The sequence below is a fragment of the Pteropus medius genome, unplaced genomic scaffold, assembly GCF_902729225.1.
Source record: "Pteropus medius unplaced genomic scaffold, Ma_sr-lr_union100, whole genome shotgun sequence".
NCBI lineage: Eukaryota > Metazoa > Chordata > Mammalia > Chiroptera > Pteropodidae > Pteropus > Pteropus medius.
The window spans coordinates 24,553-40,208 of NW_024350935.1; the positions used below are offsets into that span (position 1 = coordinate 24,553).

General features: G+C 51.5%; 2 gene segments (V, D, J or C); both read right to left on the reverse strand.

The window, feature by feature from the left end:
• Positions 1-1,186: 1,186 nt before the first annotated feature.
• LOC120586003 (immunoglobulin heavy variable 1-46-like) lies at positions 1,187-1,721 on the reverse strand. The segment is given in 2 exon segments: positions 1,187-1,531; positions 1,614-1,721. Coding segments are annotated over 2 exon segments (363 nt in total).
• Positions 1,722-13,095: 11,374 nt separating this feature from the next.
• Positions 13,096-13,587, reverse strand: LOC120585984 (immunoglobulin heavy variable 1-46-like). The segment is given in 2 exon segments: positions 13,096-13,412; positions 13,495-13,587. Coding segments are annotated over 2 exon segments (363 nt in total).
• Between the last annotated feature and the right edge of the window lie 2,069 nt (positions 13,588-15,656).

Here is a 15,656-nt window from a genome sequence, read left to right on the forward strand (position 1 = left end):
AGACCGCTGTCTGAGTTTGCTCAGGCTGCAGTAAGAACAAAACCTTCTGAGTAATTGAATATTAACAACCATTCCCTTCTCAAGGTTCAGGAGGTGGGAATCCAGGATCGAGGTGCCAGCATGGTCACCATTGGGGAGGATCCTCTTCCTGGGTCATATCTGGTTTGCTCTTGCTGTGTCCTCGGGTGGAGGAAGTGACACAAATGGTCTCTGCGGCCTGATTTAGTCAGGTGCTAATCCATATCATGAGAACCCTGGCCTTGTCATCCAGCGCCTTCCAAACACCCCATCCCCTAACACGGCCTTTTGTGGGGATAAAATTTCAATATGTAATGTTGAGGAGCACACGTGTTCAAATCCAGCCCCCCTAAGCCTCTGAGCATCTGTGGTCCTGCCAGAACCTTGAAGTCTGTCCAGGGAGACTGACTTTTTGCTCTGACCGCCAGACTGTGAACATCAATGTGTGTAGACTGTACTCTGAGTGTGTGATAATGTGATTCAGCAGGGACAGGGAAGTCACAAAGCTGGACGTGGGTCCCACATCATCAAGGTCTCCCCACGGTGCTTCCCGTGTGTGAGGACAGCAGTCCTGCCCCAGGGACAGGGACACTGCAGGCTGTGGTCGGAGGAGGAGCCTCTTCAGGAGCTCAGCCCTGCAGGAGAGAACTGAGGGGGACTGTGCTAGAACCTGGCTCACCTGTCACCATGACTTTGCTACCAGGAGTCAGGATCATCCTCCCAGAAGGTCATGTGCCTGGTGCTGGACCTCAGACTGGGCAGTAGGAGTTCACCCTTCAGTCTTTATACTTACCTATATTGAAGCATCATTCCCTATTCAGACACAGGGGAACGTGGGAGGAATGGCTGGGGGATCTGCAGTGCAAACCCTGAATCTGACATCAACACGTAATCCCAGATGATGCCTGAACTAACTCCCTCATCCGGAGACCAGGGAGGTGCAACTGTGCCCTCTGCAGAAGCAATGACAAATGATAAGGACCTGTCAGGGAATCGTGACCCTGCATCTTCCTGCAGGACACCTGGACTCCTGACACCTTTCCCTGAATGACAGATAAGCATTTGAGATCTTCTTCTCCATCTCTGGTACCTGACTCTGTATGAGAACTTCAGGGGAATAATTGTTCCCTTCCTTCCTGAGCCCCACACAGCTGCCCTCTCCCTCAGGGTTTCTGTCACTCTCAGGATGTGGGTCGTCACACTGTGTCTCTCGCACAGTAATATGTGGCCGTGTCCTCAGGCCTCAGACTGCTCAGCTCCATGTAGGCTGTGCTGGTGGATGTGTCTGCGGTCATGGTGACTCTGCCCTGGAACTTCTGCGCATAGCTTGTGCTACTATCTTCAGGATCAATACCTCCCATCCACTCAAGCCCTTGACCTTGTGCCTGTCGCACCCAGTTCATATAGTAGTCGGTGAAGGTGTATCCGGAAGCCTTGCAGGAGACCTTCACGGAGGCCCCAGGCTTCCTCACCTCGGCCCCAGACTGCACCAGCTGGACCTGGGCGTGGACACCTGTGGAGAGGAGACAGCAGTGGGTACAGAGCCTTGACTGGCCCTCATGCCTTCGCCAGCCCAGGGCTGGGGATCCCCTTACCTGTGGCCACTGCCACCAGGAGGAGGACGCTCCAGCTCCAGTCCATGCTGAGGGTGGTGCTGTCAGGGCCTCTGTGGGGGGAGGTGTGATGGTGGGTGCTGTGAGGACACAGACAGGTCCCTACTTAACCTAGTGGTCCTTGGCTCATTTGCATATACATGAGGCAGAGTATTCATAGCTGAATTCTTGGCCCCACCTGAGAGAGAGTCAATGATACAAGGACCATGCACAATGGGCATTTGTGGGTCCAGTCCCAGTTCTTGTTGGAGACATTTGTTATCTGCCAGGGCCCTGATCTCTGTACACAGTTCTGGCCACTGAGGAGCACGTCTCACAAGACTTCTCCTCACTGTCCACCTCCTTTGTGTGACACGGAGACACCGGAACTGGTTCCAGGCTCTTAGTGAGAATGTCTCATTCCAGGGTCAGAGTGTCTCCTAAATGCAACACCTAGTGATTTAGTCAACGATCCTTGCCACCAGCTCCTCACTATTCAGAGGAATAGGTGGCCTAGATCTGCTCCTCGTGTGTGGTTCCTATTGCTTTCAAGAGTTTGGCAAAGAGTCCTGACAGAGTAGGACATTGTTGTTTCTTCAGCATCCCTGTCTGACTGTTAATTAAATGTTATGAAAGGAGGAAGCCCCAGACCCGCCGAGTAAGGCCCTATCCTCCCCCTGCACCTGCTACTGGAGCTGAAGCTGCTGCTTAGTGGGTCCTGAGCGCCCCCTGCAGCCGAGTCATCACCCTGCAGGAGAGGGCCCCGTGTGGGCTCAGGGGCATTGACCTTGCAGTGCCTGCAGTCCAGGATTCAATGTCTGTGCCCTGACTTCGAGAAGCTCCCTCAGGAACACCATATGCATCACCTCTGGAAAGAGTGAATAGGCCTCAGTCACCCCACACTACGCTGCAGGGAGTCCCCAAGCAAGAGCTTTGTGAAACCACCAGGAGCCCCTTCCCTGGGGCAGACGGACGCACTGACGCAGGCAGCACTCCCCTGAGTTTGGAAGCTCTTGAGGGTTTGGGGACTCCAGTGTCCTTTAGTTCCCTCGGGCTGAAGGTGACATTGGAAAATCCCTGCAAACACAGACCATGCTGTTTGATGGACAGTCTACTTCTACTAGTCTATGAATTAGATGCACACAGCAGAGGTTCCCACAGATGTCCCCTTTGACCTGTTACTAGATGTAGGGATCTAATCTCACTACGTGTAAGAGACACCTGGACATATAGAATTGACACGAAATCACTGAATGTCATAATATATTCGAGTGTCACTCAGGAAGCTGGAATCTGGAGAATAGAACAGATGACGACGTGTTAGACCTTAGGTGAGGTCACATTTTGAAAGGGCATTGGTCCCTCTGGCTGGACTCAAAAGGTGCATGTGTCACCTCACTCCAGGACCAGATGCTGTCACTCCTGATACACAAGCCAACTCATGAGAGCTCTCTGTCCCAGGGGGAGCTGAGAGCAGGCGAGAGGAGATGCAGGAGTCCTGGCTTCTAGGATGCGCTGGGACACGAGGTCCAAGATCACGTCTGAGAGGCACTGGTCTCTGCGTGAGGACGTCTCGTAAGTGCTGCTGTCAGGAACCTGTGCCTGCGCCGACATAACCAGGAAAGTGATGAACATCCTTCTGGTCAGCGAACCTGCTCACAGTTAACCCTGGGATCTCGCTATGTGTGAACTGTACGCCCACCATTCCTGTGGTGAACCCTAACACAACATGGACTGTATGGCAGAAGGGTTCTTAGGAAGTGTCAGGGTTAAATGAGACTGTAGGGTGAGTCCTCATCCACTGGACCTTCTGGCCGTATGAGAAGAGGAGACAAAAGAGACACATCTCTCACTTTCTCCAGCACGTGAGATTGCACCTAGAAGTCAGCTGTGTGCCTGCCAGGAAGGATTCTCACCAGGCATTGATGTATCTGGATCGAACACCTGGACTTCCTGACCACTACACATGAGACAATAAATTTCTGTCATATAAGCCGCCCAGTCATTGGTGTTTGTGATGGCAGCTGGAGCATATGGGACAGCCTGTGGTTCTGAGAAGTGGGTGCTGCAGGAAGAAGCATCGAAGAAAGTGCACATGGACGTGGAACCAGGTGATGGGTTGGAGGTGGGAGACTTTTAAGTGCCTGCTAGAAAATTCCAAGCTTGCTGTGAGGGGTGTTACAGGTGATTGTGTGGAGAGCTCAGAGGGAGGATGGGAGAGCCGTGGAGGAAGCTCCCGCACTGAGAGAACACGCACACAGTCACGAGGACACGGTGTTTGGAGTGTCAACATGGGAGCCGTTTTGGTGAAGTGTCAATGGAAATGAGAATAGGTCACGGGTTTTGGAGGAAATGTGACCCTGTCACAAAGTTTCAAAGAAGTGGGTGGCCACATTTAGGGTGAAGTCGAAGGTAGAGCTGTGCGCAGTGCAAGTGTGTATTTAGCTCGGGGATTACTAAGCTAAGGGAAGGAGTGTTTGGTTCATGCTTCTACTTCTAATAAAATGTGATAGGACAGTGATTGAGCAAATACAGCTGTGTGAATCAAGTGCGAAGCAGAATTTGGAGTTGTGACAAATGGCCAGTCCATCGATAAGCCAAAATTGTGGAGTATTTTCTGAAGAGGGCAGAAAAGGCGTTGCTAAAAATGATTTTATAAAATAAAATCCCATGATATCACTTAATGTGCGATGTAAACCTAAAAGCAACAAATGAATAGGACAAACAAACAGAGAACATGGACAAGGACAATGGACTAGTGGTTACCAGAGGGAAGGGGGAAGGGGAAATAAAAAAATAAATGTAAAAAAATAAAATAATATCAATCAACCAATCAATCAATCTGGGGCCTGACCAGCGGGTCTCATCTGCCATCTCAGCGTCATCCAGGAAGGGAGGTGCGATGAGTCCGGCAGAAGCGATGCCTCTTTGAAATGAAGGGGAGAAGAAGGTGGGATGAAGGGAGATGTCAGAATTCACGGATTTCACAAAACAGGATCCTAACCCACACTGGCGGTGAAGATGCAGTATTTTTAAGAAAGGGGACAAATGGCCTTGGAGGAGACTCAGAGAGGATTAGGGATGACTCCTTGATTTCCAGACCTGGGCCATCACCTCAGTGTAACAGGTGACACGCCTCCAATCAAAGCCTTTGGATCGTCCACCACTTGGCAGTGACAGGGGTGTGACTGCCACCCAGCAGAGTCACAGAGAGTCCAGATGGTAAGACAGCACCTCAGCGTGTCCATGAGGTGTGACCCCCACCCACCAAGTAAAGAGTGCAGGCATCCAGCCAAAGAGGACTGTCTCCAACCTACTGTCCCACGGGACTTGCCTCGCCAGCATTTGGACCAGCTTGGCGCCCTTCCCTCCTTCCCTCTCTCCTCTTTAATCATCGTAGAGTGGGGGTTTCCACCCTATGCCAGCCCTTCTATCATATTTTGGAAGCACATAAAGTCATCAGGTTTTATAGACCCTCAGCTGGAGAGGATTGTAGTCTCAGATTGAATCATATGGCAAGTTTCACCAATATCTGATAAGATGATATTTCATTGAGATTTGGACCTTAGACTTTAGAGTTGTTACAGGACCAACTTGTTACAGAGTTGGTCCTGTAACGAGTATGACATTTGAGACAGTTGAGTTAGAGTTAATGTATTTTACATAAAGAAAGATGAATTTTAAGTTCCATTGGTGGAATCCTATGAATTGAGTTTGGTTATTCAAAATTCTTACCCTGTAATCTGATTTCTCCATGCTGGTGTTTAAAGTAGGGCATTGAGGAGGCTTGAAAGGCTAAATGAGGTCATGGTGTGGTGGTCCCACCCCACTAGAACTGGAATTGTATAAAGAAGGAGACATGGGACGTGACCGGCACATCCAACGTGTTCCTTGACCCCTGGCTCACCACGACCTCCCAAGAGGTGTTTAGCTTGGTGCTCTGTATACATTGATCCATCAAGATAGTTTCTTTCATAAGGTTTCAGAATTCTTAGTGGTGCCCATGGATCACCAGCCAGCTGTGCCGCCACCTGACCCAGACTGGTCCTTCAATAGTGCCTGTGTGACCTTGAATCACATGTGTGCATGACATGTAGGCTAAGCAAGTCACATTAGACCCCCTGAGGATAATCTGCGTGGGGTTCCACAAACGTAAAGAAGTGTTAGAGGGATGATAGGAGATGAAGTGGGGACACACGAATGCCATATATGCACATCATCCCTCTTCTGTGCCTGGCCTGGGTGGAGGCTGGGAGATTGAGCTGGGATCCAGCTTCATGGTGCTCACGGTGTAGGACAGACTTAGTGAAGTTAGGGTAGTAGATGACAACTGGTCGTGTTGGGTGGGTTTCAAAATCCACCCAAGTAACAGAAGACCTAGAGGGTACTGTGTTGTCGGAAGGCCGGAAATGGTATTGGGTAGAGTCCTGGGGGCTGTTCCTACCCCTGTGGCCATGTGTCCTGTCTGAAGGGAGGGCTCATGTGGGGACAGCATGTGCCTGTGGGGGCAGAGAGCCTGAGTTCAGCACACAGGAGTCTGCGCTGTGCTGAGTCTCTCTCTGTGCAGGTATTTTCCAGCCACAGAGAAGAAGACAGCGCTCAGGATGGTCCCTCTGCTGAGACATGAAAACAGACACATAGAAAACTGGTGAAGGAAGGTCCCCAGCCACCAGTGATATGTCGTCTACAGACAGACAAGGTGCGTTTTCATTTCAGTCTGCAGTGAGAATAGAAGTTAGACCCATGTTGAAAAAGGGTTGTCCCTGTGAGCAGCTGAGAACTTTGAGAGGAAATCGCTGCTCCCAACAGGATGCCCCTTCCCACCTCCCTCTGCACCTGCTCCTGGGCTGTATGCTATACTTTGTGTGAAATCAGCGCCCTCTAGTGAACAGATCGGCCTCTGAAGCTACCCCTCCAGTCTCACTTGGAGGTTTGTGTCTGGGCTCACACTGAGGTCCCCTCACTGTGTATCTCGCACAGTAATACACGGCTGTGTCCTCGCTGGTCACAGAGTTCAGTTTCAAGAAAACCTGGCTCTTGGAGGTGTCCCTGGTGATGCTGAGTCGAGACTTAAGTGCTGGATTGTAGTATGTGCTTCCACTATATGCTATTACAACGACCCACTCCAGCCCCTTTCCTGGAGCCTGGCGGGTCCAGTGCACATCAATGCTGGTTAAAGAGAACCCAGAGACGGTGCAGGTGAGTGAGAGGGTCTGCGAGGGCTTCACCAGTCCTGGGCCTGTCTCCTGCAGCTGCACCTGGGACAGGACACCTGGGGACAAGGAGCATCAGTCCTGTCAGTCACATGCTGTCACAACCATCCCACAGACCCCTGTCTGACATCTGAGACACTCACCTTGGGGGGCTGTCACCAGGCATAGGAGAAGACCCCACAGTCTCATCTTCACCTCGACCACAAAACTGCTTCCCCAGAGACCTGAGCCCTTTGTGAAGAGAGAGCTGTGAGCGTCCACAGCCCAGACAGGTTTTACCCTGGAGCTCGAGCAGGAATTTGCATGTGGGCAGCCTGCTCCTCATAAGTGGGGAGGGACTGGGTCAGGCTCCCTGGCGTCTCTGGGGCCAGTAGGGTCTCTTCTCTTAAATCTACAGCATCTCAGCCTGTGATGGGAGAGCAACTCGTCTCTAAGATGCATTAAAACACGTCAGAGAAAATCCAAATCTTTCTTATATAAGAGTGAATGATGGACTGGTTCAGAAGATCGTCATTAAAAAAACTTGTGCATATTTGTCATAATTATTGAAGCGATTTGCATTATGTCCAGGCACATTCAGGTCACCAACAGATCTAATACATTCACAGTTCCTAAATGTATGTTAACATAATTCCAGTCAGATCATATTTCGATGTCCACTTTGTTGTAACTATAGCCCCAAATAAAACACAGTCCTTTCAAATCTTCCACATCCTTTAAGCGCAGATGGCTTTACTCTGGTTTATGTCACTGCCTGAAACCCGCACCAGGCTTGCAAACCCCTCATTGTTGATGCTGAGTGTTTTATATTGTGGTTTGTCCTACTTTTTGTTAAGTAGTAAATTGTCTTTACCTAGTCTATATGAACTCCTTATAAGATATAAATTTTGATTACATTTTGCAATGTGGAGCTTAAGGTCAATTTTCTTGAAATAGAAGTTCAAGGATAAAAAATATTTATGTGGATAGAGACGAGCATACTGTTCTTTGAAGATCCGAGCCCTCCACGTCTTAGCTAAGAGAGACTTGGCTCATCCAAGGTCCCGCATATTCTGGTAAATTGATCTGTGTCATGCCTTCCACCAGTGCCACACAATCCTGAGTATTGTAACTGTATGACGAGTGTCTGCCAACGATCAGAAACTCATCAGAAGTAATGAAAATAACAAAATGAGTTGGCAGACGGGCTGCGGACAACCTTGTCTCCATGTCTGTCCTCTGCCTCCATCCCAGGGAGCGTGCACCCTGCTCTCAGGACTTGGGCTTCTCCCTACTTCATCCTGACGGAGGGCAGGGGCCCTGTGGGTGTCGGTTGCGGGGTCGTTGGTGTCTCAGATACATGTGCTCGTGACCCGCCACCCTCCTCACTCCCCACCGTGTTCTGATCCCCATTTGCAACATGGATCGGAGATCTTTGAAGCTGTCCCAGGGCAGGGCTGAGCCTGTCCTCTCTCCTCTCTGCTCAGGGGGGAGCCCGAGGCTGAGCTCAGGGTACAAGGGCCCCTGGGCAGGTGTCAGACCACAGAACACCACACCCTGAGAAGGACACCACTTTTGTCCCCCATTTAGGACAGGAATCACTGACAGTCCCTGATGAGGCCACACAGAAGGCACCACGCTGTGAACAAAAGTGTCCACTTGTCACCGAGCCTTCCCAGATGGCGGGGCCCGATCACACAGCCAAAAGTGAAGGCAGGCTGTTAGGGGTGTCTCTAAGTCCCCCTGTCAGTACTAGACCTTCCTGTTCATGGTGCCAATTGTTTGTTTTCTTTCGAGAGATATCGGTCCGGTGTGGCCATAAAAAAGACACAGGAGCGGCTCAGGCAAAACAGTTTATCACGGTCACAGGTCCTAGAGACAGGAGCTTGGATGCCAGCAGGGGCCACAGGGAAGACTCCACGGTGTCAGGAGACACATACCGAACGGAGAAGGGACTATGGGCCTGTGCTTTACTGCGGTTTCCTGGTAATGAGGTGAAGGTGGTGAGGAGCTGTGCCTGACTCGTGTGAATCATTTTATTGGGCTCAGAGCTGGGGGTGGTTCTCCAGTTGCCTGGCTGCTGGGCCTGGGATGACGAAGGCAGAGGAGGATCGTGACCCGGGATGTGCGAGCAGAGATAGTCGGGTGCCCTGAGAGGTTAGTGTGCATGTGAAAAACGTGTGCCAGGCTAGAACCTGTGCTGTATCTAAGAACTGGTGACATCATGAGGGGAAATCTCTCCCCATCCAGAAATATTTGTAAAGTTGTTAAAACAACATAATATAGAGATGGTAATAAAATACATAAACACACAATTCAGAGAGTGACCTTATGCGTTCTCCACAGCAGGACTTTGTCATAGTCTCTCCCCATTTCTATGGGAAAGAGTTGTGTCCTTTGTCCTCAACTATGAACCTTGGAGACAGGCCTGACACACACAGTCGTACCCTCAGGAGTTCCTCAATTGACCTTGACCACATCATGTGTGAGAACCCACCGCCTTCCTAACTCTGGGTTCATCTCCCCACTGTGTTTCAGCTCAGGCTGAAGCTTTCATATTGAGTGTGCATGTGGGGGGGCTGTATCCCTAAGTGATGGATGGGGCTTCTATAGACGAGTGGGTCTGGGGTGTGAATTTCTCTTCCATTTACACGATTCATTTCTATATGATAAAGGAGAGAAACCCATAGTTATCCGGAACACAATGTGGGTGCACTAGAGAGGCTTCCCTAAGTAGATCTAAAAAGCTAAGATAGCCTATAGGGTAGAGTGATCAATCCTTGTTCAGGTTGCATTAGAAGTTCTGGGAGACCGCATAAGGCCTGGGCAGAGAAATGCTCTTCAGAGTAGAGGAGGCCACGTCTGTGAGAAGTTCACAGTGCTCCTTTCTCTACAGACCAGGAACCAGAGAGAAGTCAAAACACACGGAGTCCCTCACCTGAACCCTCACCACTCTGGTCACACCACCTGCAGCTACCCTCTTACTGGGAGGATTTACAGCAAAGACTGTGATGGGGTCTGAAGAAACAACAGCGGACCAACTGTGCAGTGCCAGGGCCCAGTGCAGAATCATAGGAAAGGACCCATGTCGGAAATTATTATCCTCTTTGCTGTGACTGGTACGTGGGGAGGGCTTGAGAGTGAGGGAGACTGCAGCACGGGGGACACATGACTAAACAGATTTAGTGGAACTAGGACAGCAGGTGACAGCAGGTGATGAAGGGTGTTTATCATCCACCCGAGAAAATGAGGAGCAAGAGGTTAACATGCTGCAGGCAGCACAGGGACCCTGTGGGACAGAGTCCTGGGGGACAGGTCCTCCCATGTGGGCCGTGTGTCCCGTCTGAAGGGAGGCCCACGTGGGGACAGTGTGTGTCTGTGGGGGGCAGAGCCTGAGCTCAGCACACAGGTCCCTGCACTGTGCTGTGTCTCTGTGTGGAAACAGTTCCCAGCCTCAGGACACAAAGCCCACAGGTGGTCTCTCTGTCAAGAAATCAGAAAGGACACATTGAAAGCTGCTGTGGGAAAGGTCCCCAGGCCCTGCTGATACGCTGTCAAGAGACAGGTTATTTCTTCATTTCTTGTGTGCGTGAGAATGTGGAAAATTAGAGCCACAAAGAAGCAGTAATTCTCCTGGGAGGAAGCTGAGAGTTTTGAGAGGAAATCGCTGCTCCCAACAGGAAGCCCTTTCCCCAGCTCCCTCTGCACCTGCTGCTGGGCTGGTCTGTGTGTGCTGTGCTGTGTGTACCCTGAGCACCCCCTGGTGTCCTGAGCTCCCCTCCTGTCTCCCTCAGGGAGGTTTGTGACAGGGCTCACACTGAAGTCCCCTCACTGTGTCTTTCGCACAGTAATACACGGCCGTGTCCTCAGGCTTCAGGCTGCTCATTTGCAGATACAGCGTGTTCTTGGCGTTGTCTCTGGAGATGGTGAATCTGCCCTTCACAGAGTCAGCGTAGTATGTGCTACCACCACCACTACTAATGGATGAGACCCACTCCAGCCCCTTTCCCGGAGCCTCGTGGACCCAGCTCATGCCGCAGCTACTGAAGGTGAATCCGGAGGCCGCACAGGAGAGTCGCAGGGACCCCCCGGGCCGCACCACGTCTCCCCCAGACTCCACCAGCTGCACCTCACACTGGACACCTGCGAACACAGACACGTCAGAGTCAAGAAACGGTCACACATCCCTGTTCCTCACTCATACCTAGTCATGTACTCAGTGTCTCTGGTTCCCCATCAGTCACCTCGTAAAACAGCGAGGAAGAAAACCCAGCTGAGCCCAAACGCCGTGGTGCGGTGTGCGTGTTCAGACCTGATCCCGGAATGGGGGCTCCTGGGAATCGTGGGGCTGGGCTCCTGTCCCAGAGCTGCAGGCTCAGGGCTGGGCTGGCTTTGATCGGCAGAGGGGCCCTACTTACATGCCCTCATTCTATTGGCACAGCTTTGAGACTGGACGTGTGTATGAAAGGCAGTGCCCTGTGCAGGTGTGAGTGTCCTGGACACTTTGGTGGCTGAGACAGCGTCCCATGTATCATGACTTCTTAGTAAGTGATTGTGCTGGGACCATACTCAGCAAGGATTGTCTTCTATTTTTATATGTGCACAAAATACGTGATTTGGGTCTGTTTTCCCTTCCCTTGGCCGAAGCGAAGCTACACGTTGCCGCGCAGGAGAGCTGGGCACTGTGTCAGACAGCTCCCATCTGGGGAGAGTTAGCTCGCATGGCTGTCTCTGTGCCACCCCCTGGGCCCTGCTCCCCTGAACCAGCTCCGGGGTAGAGTTGGGCATGCCCCATGGGATTTGTAGAAACCGCTTCCTATAGCTAAAAGTCACTTTTTAGCATCGTAGTGTCTGTGTAAGATTGTATAGAGAAATGAAGAAGAATTTTTGAGTCTCTGAAGGTTAAGCTGTCATCTATGTGTATACCAGTCTACTGGAACCATCCGTCCATTGTGTACTTGCAGTAGCCCTAATGGTGCATGTCTGACCATTGTAAACTGTACAGCACAGCAGGATGCAGGCATCATTTGAATCTACGGGCACGTTATTGGACGCGGAAGCAAGGAGCACAAGTGCGGACAGCCCCAAGCACTTGTCCTCTACTGGCGTTATTCCCAATGACCCTCTAGAGGGACCTGTATAAAGCCCAGCTGAAGCAGGCTTCTCCTGAAGAGACTGACAGGCAAGAGCCACCATCCTCGCAGGAACCAGGGACCCTATCAGTAGGGCGATGCTGTGGGGGACGGTGTTTAATATTAGTGAACCTGTGGGTGGATGGGAATATTTGGTGGGCTGCTAGAGTCTGCTTCATGCTTAAAACCTGTGGCCGTTCCATGGGAAAGACACTTTGTCATTCCAGGTTCATTAGACGTCTTGAGATACAATAACTTTCTTGCGTAATCTGAGCAACACCTGACACAGCCACAAGTGTTCACACCGGAACCAGGCAGAGGGAGATCAGACTCCAGGAGAAGAAAGAGGTCTATGACCAGAGATGTGAGGTGACGTCCTCGAGGCTGTGGGGATGGAGAACGGGCCCTGAGGCAGGGTGGAAGGAGAAGCCGCTGCAGAGCCAGGAAAGACACAGAAACCTCTGTCAGAGGTTCTGGCTGCTGAAAGAGACCACCACATCCTGGGTAGCATGTGACCAACACTGTTGCACGACCCACAGTCCAGGAGGCGGAAATGCAAGGTCCATGCGGCAGCAGGGTCACAACCGGTGAGTGTCCACTTCCTGCTTCATGTGTCCTTGATGTGTCCTCATATGGGAAAGACATGCATGCTCTCTGGGGCCTCATTTAGAAAGGATCTAGTCCCCTTCATGGGGACTGTGCTCTCACCACCCAGCACCTCCCAGAGACCCCACCTCCTAACACTGTCCTCTGTGGGGTTAGTAATTCCACATGTAAATATGGGGAACACACGTGTTCAGACCACAGCACACCCCCAAGATTCTGGGCACATGTGTTCCTGCCAACACCTTGATGTCTGTCCAGGAGTCTACTCAACCTAACTCCCCTCATCCAGAGACCAAGGAGGTGCATGTGTGCCCTCGGCAGAAGCAATGACAAATGACAGAGACCTGTGAGGAAACGCGGTCCCTGCATCTTCCTGCAGGACACCTGGACTCGTGACACCTTTCCCTGAGTGCCAGGTGTTCCCGTGAGTGTCATTTATAGTGACAGGTTTCCGTCTCTGTGTGAGGACGTCAGAGGACACTGTTCGCTTCCTTCCTCAGCCCCACACGGCTGCCCTCTCCCTCAGGGTTTCTGTCACTCTCAGAATGTGGGCTGTCACTCTGTGTGTTTCGCACAGTAATATGTGGCCGTGTCCTCAGGCCTCAGACTGCTCAGCTCCATGTAGGCTGTGCTAGTGGACTTGACTGCGGTCATGGTGACTCTGCCCTTGAACTTCTGTGCGTAGTCTGTGCCACCATTATTAGGGTTAACGCGTCCCATCCACTCAAGCCCTTGACCTTCTGCCTGTTGCACCCAGTGCATATAGTAGTCGGTGAAGGTGTATACGGAAGCCTTGCAGGAGACCTTCACGGAGGCCCCAGGCTTCCTCACCTCCGCCCCAGACTGCACCAGCTGGACCTGGGCGTGGACACCTGTGGAGAGGAGACAGCAGTGGGTACAGAGCCCTGACTGGCCCTGGTGCCCTCGTCCGCCCAGGACTGGGGATCCCCTTACCTGTGGCCACTGCCACCAGGAGGAGGACGCTCCAGCTCCAGTCCATGCTGAGGGTGGTGCTGTCAGGGCCTCTGTGGCGGAAGGTGTGATGGTGGGTGTTGTGAGGACACAGACAAGTCCCTACTTAACCTAGTGCACCTCATCCCATTTGCATATTCATGAGGTAGAGTATTCATAGCTGAATTCTTGGCCCCACCTGAGAGAGAGTCAATGATACAAGGACCATGCACAATGTGCATTTGTGGGTCCAGTCCCAATTCTTGTTGGAGACATTTATTATCTGCCCAGGCCCTGATCTCAGTACACAGTTCTGGCCACTGAGGAGCACGTCTCACAAGACTTCTCCTCACTGTCCACCTCCTTTGTGTGACACGGAGACACCGGAACTGGTTCTAGGCTATTAGTGAGAATGTCTCATTCCAGGGTCAGAGTGTCTCCTATATGCCACACCTAGTGATTTAGTCAACCATCCTTGCCACCAGCTCTTCACTACTCAGAGGACTAGGTGGCCTAGATCTGTTCCTCGTGTGTAGTTCCTATTGCTTTCTTGAGTTTGGCAAAGGGTCCTGACAGAGTAGGACATTGTTGTTTCTTCAGCATCCCTGTCTGACTGTTAATTAAATGTTATGAAAGGAGGAAGCCCCAGACCCGCCGAGTAAGGCCCTACCCACTCCCCCTGCACCTGCTACTGGAGCTGAAGTTCTTGCTTAGTGGGTCCTGAGCACCCCCTGCAGCCGTGTGATCACCCTGCAGGAGAGGGCCCCATGTGGGCTCAGGGGCATTGACCTTGCAGTGCCTGCAGTCCAGGATTCAATGTCTGTGCCCTGACTTCGGGATGTTCCCTCAGCGACACCATATGCATCACCTCCGGAAAGAGTGAATAGGTCTCAATCACCCCCCACTACGCTGCAGGGAGTCCCTAAGCAAGAGCTTTGTGAATCTACCAGGAGCCCTTTCCCTGGGGCAGACGGACGCACTGACACAGGCAGCACTCCCCTGAGTTTGGAAGCTCTTGAGGGTTTGGGGACTCCAGTGTCCTTTAGTTCCCTCGGGTTGAAGGTGACATTGGAAAATCCCTGCAAACACAGACCATGCTGTTTGATGGACAGTCTACTTCTACTAGTCTATGAATTAGATGCACACAGCAGAGGTTCCCACAGATGTCACCTTTGACCTGTTACTAGATGTAGGGATCTAATCTCACTACGTGTAAGAGACACCTGGACAGATAGAATTGACACGAAATCACTGAATGTCATAATATATTCGAGTGTCACTCAGGAAGCTGGAATCTGGAGAGTACAACAGATGACGACGTGTTAGACCTCAGGTGAGGTCACATTTTGAAAGGGCATCGGTCCCTCTGGCTGGACTCGAAAGGTGCATGTGTCACCTCACTCCAGGACCAGGTGCTGTCACTCCTGGAACATGAACCAACCGATGAGAGCTCTCTGTTCCAGGGGGAGCTGAGAGCAGGCGGGAGGAGACGCAGGAGTCCTGGCTTCCAGGATGCACAGGGACATGAGGTCCACGATCAGGTCTGGGAGGCACTGGTCTCTGCGTGAGGACGTCTCGTAAGCGCTGCTGTCTGGAACCTGTGCCTGTGCTGACATAACCAGAAAGGTGATGAACATCCTTCTGGTCAGTGAACCTGCTCACAGTTATCCCTGGGATCTCGCTATATGTGAACTGTATGCCCACCACTCATGTGGTGAACCCTCACACACAATCGACAGTACTGGAGAAGGACTTTATCCAACAGAATGCGTACCATAGAAGACAATGAACAGAAAGAGCAATATCGTTCGTTCTCTCCAGCATTGAGACTGCACTGAGGAGTCAGTTCTTGCCCTGTGGGGAGGGATACTCACTGGGAATTTTGGTCTCTGCACTTTGAACATGGACTTTCTGCCCCCACAATGTGGGACAAAGAACTTCTGTCATTTAAGCTGCACAGTCATTGGTGATTGTGATGGCAGCTTGAGCACATGAGACAGACTGTGGTTCTGAGAAGTGGGTGCTGCTGGAACAAGCACCGAGGAAGGTGCACGTGGACGTGGAAGCAGGTGATGGGTAGGAGGTGGGAGACTTTTAAGTGCCTGCTAGAAAATTCCAAGCTTGCTATGAGGGGTGTTACAGGTGATTGTGTGGAGAGCTCAGAG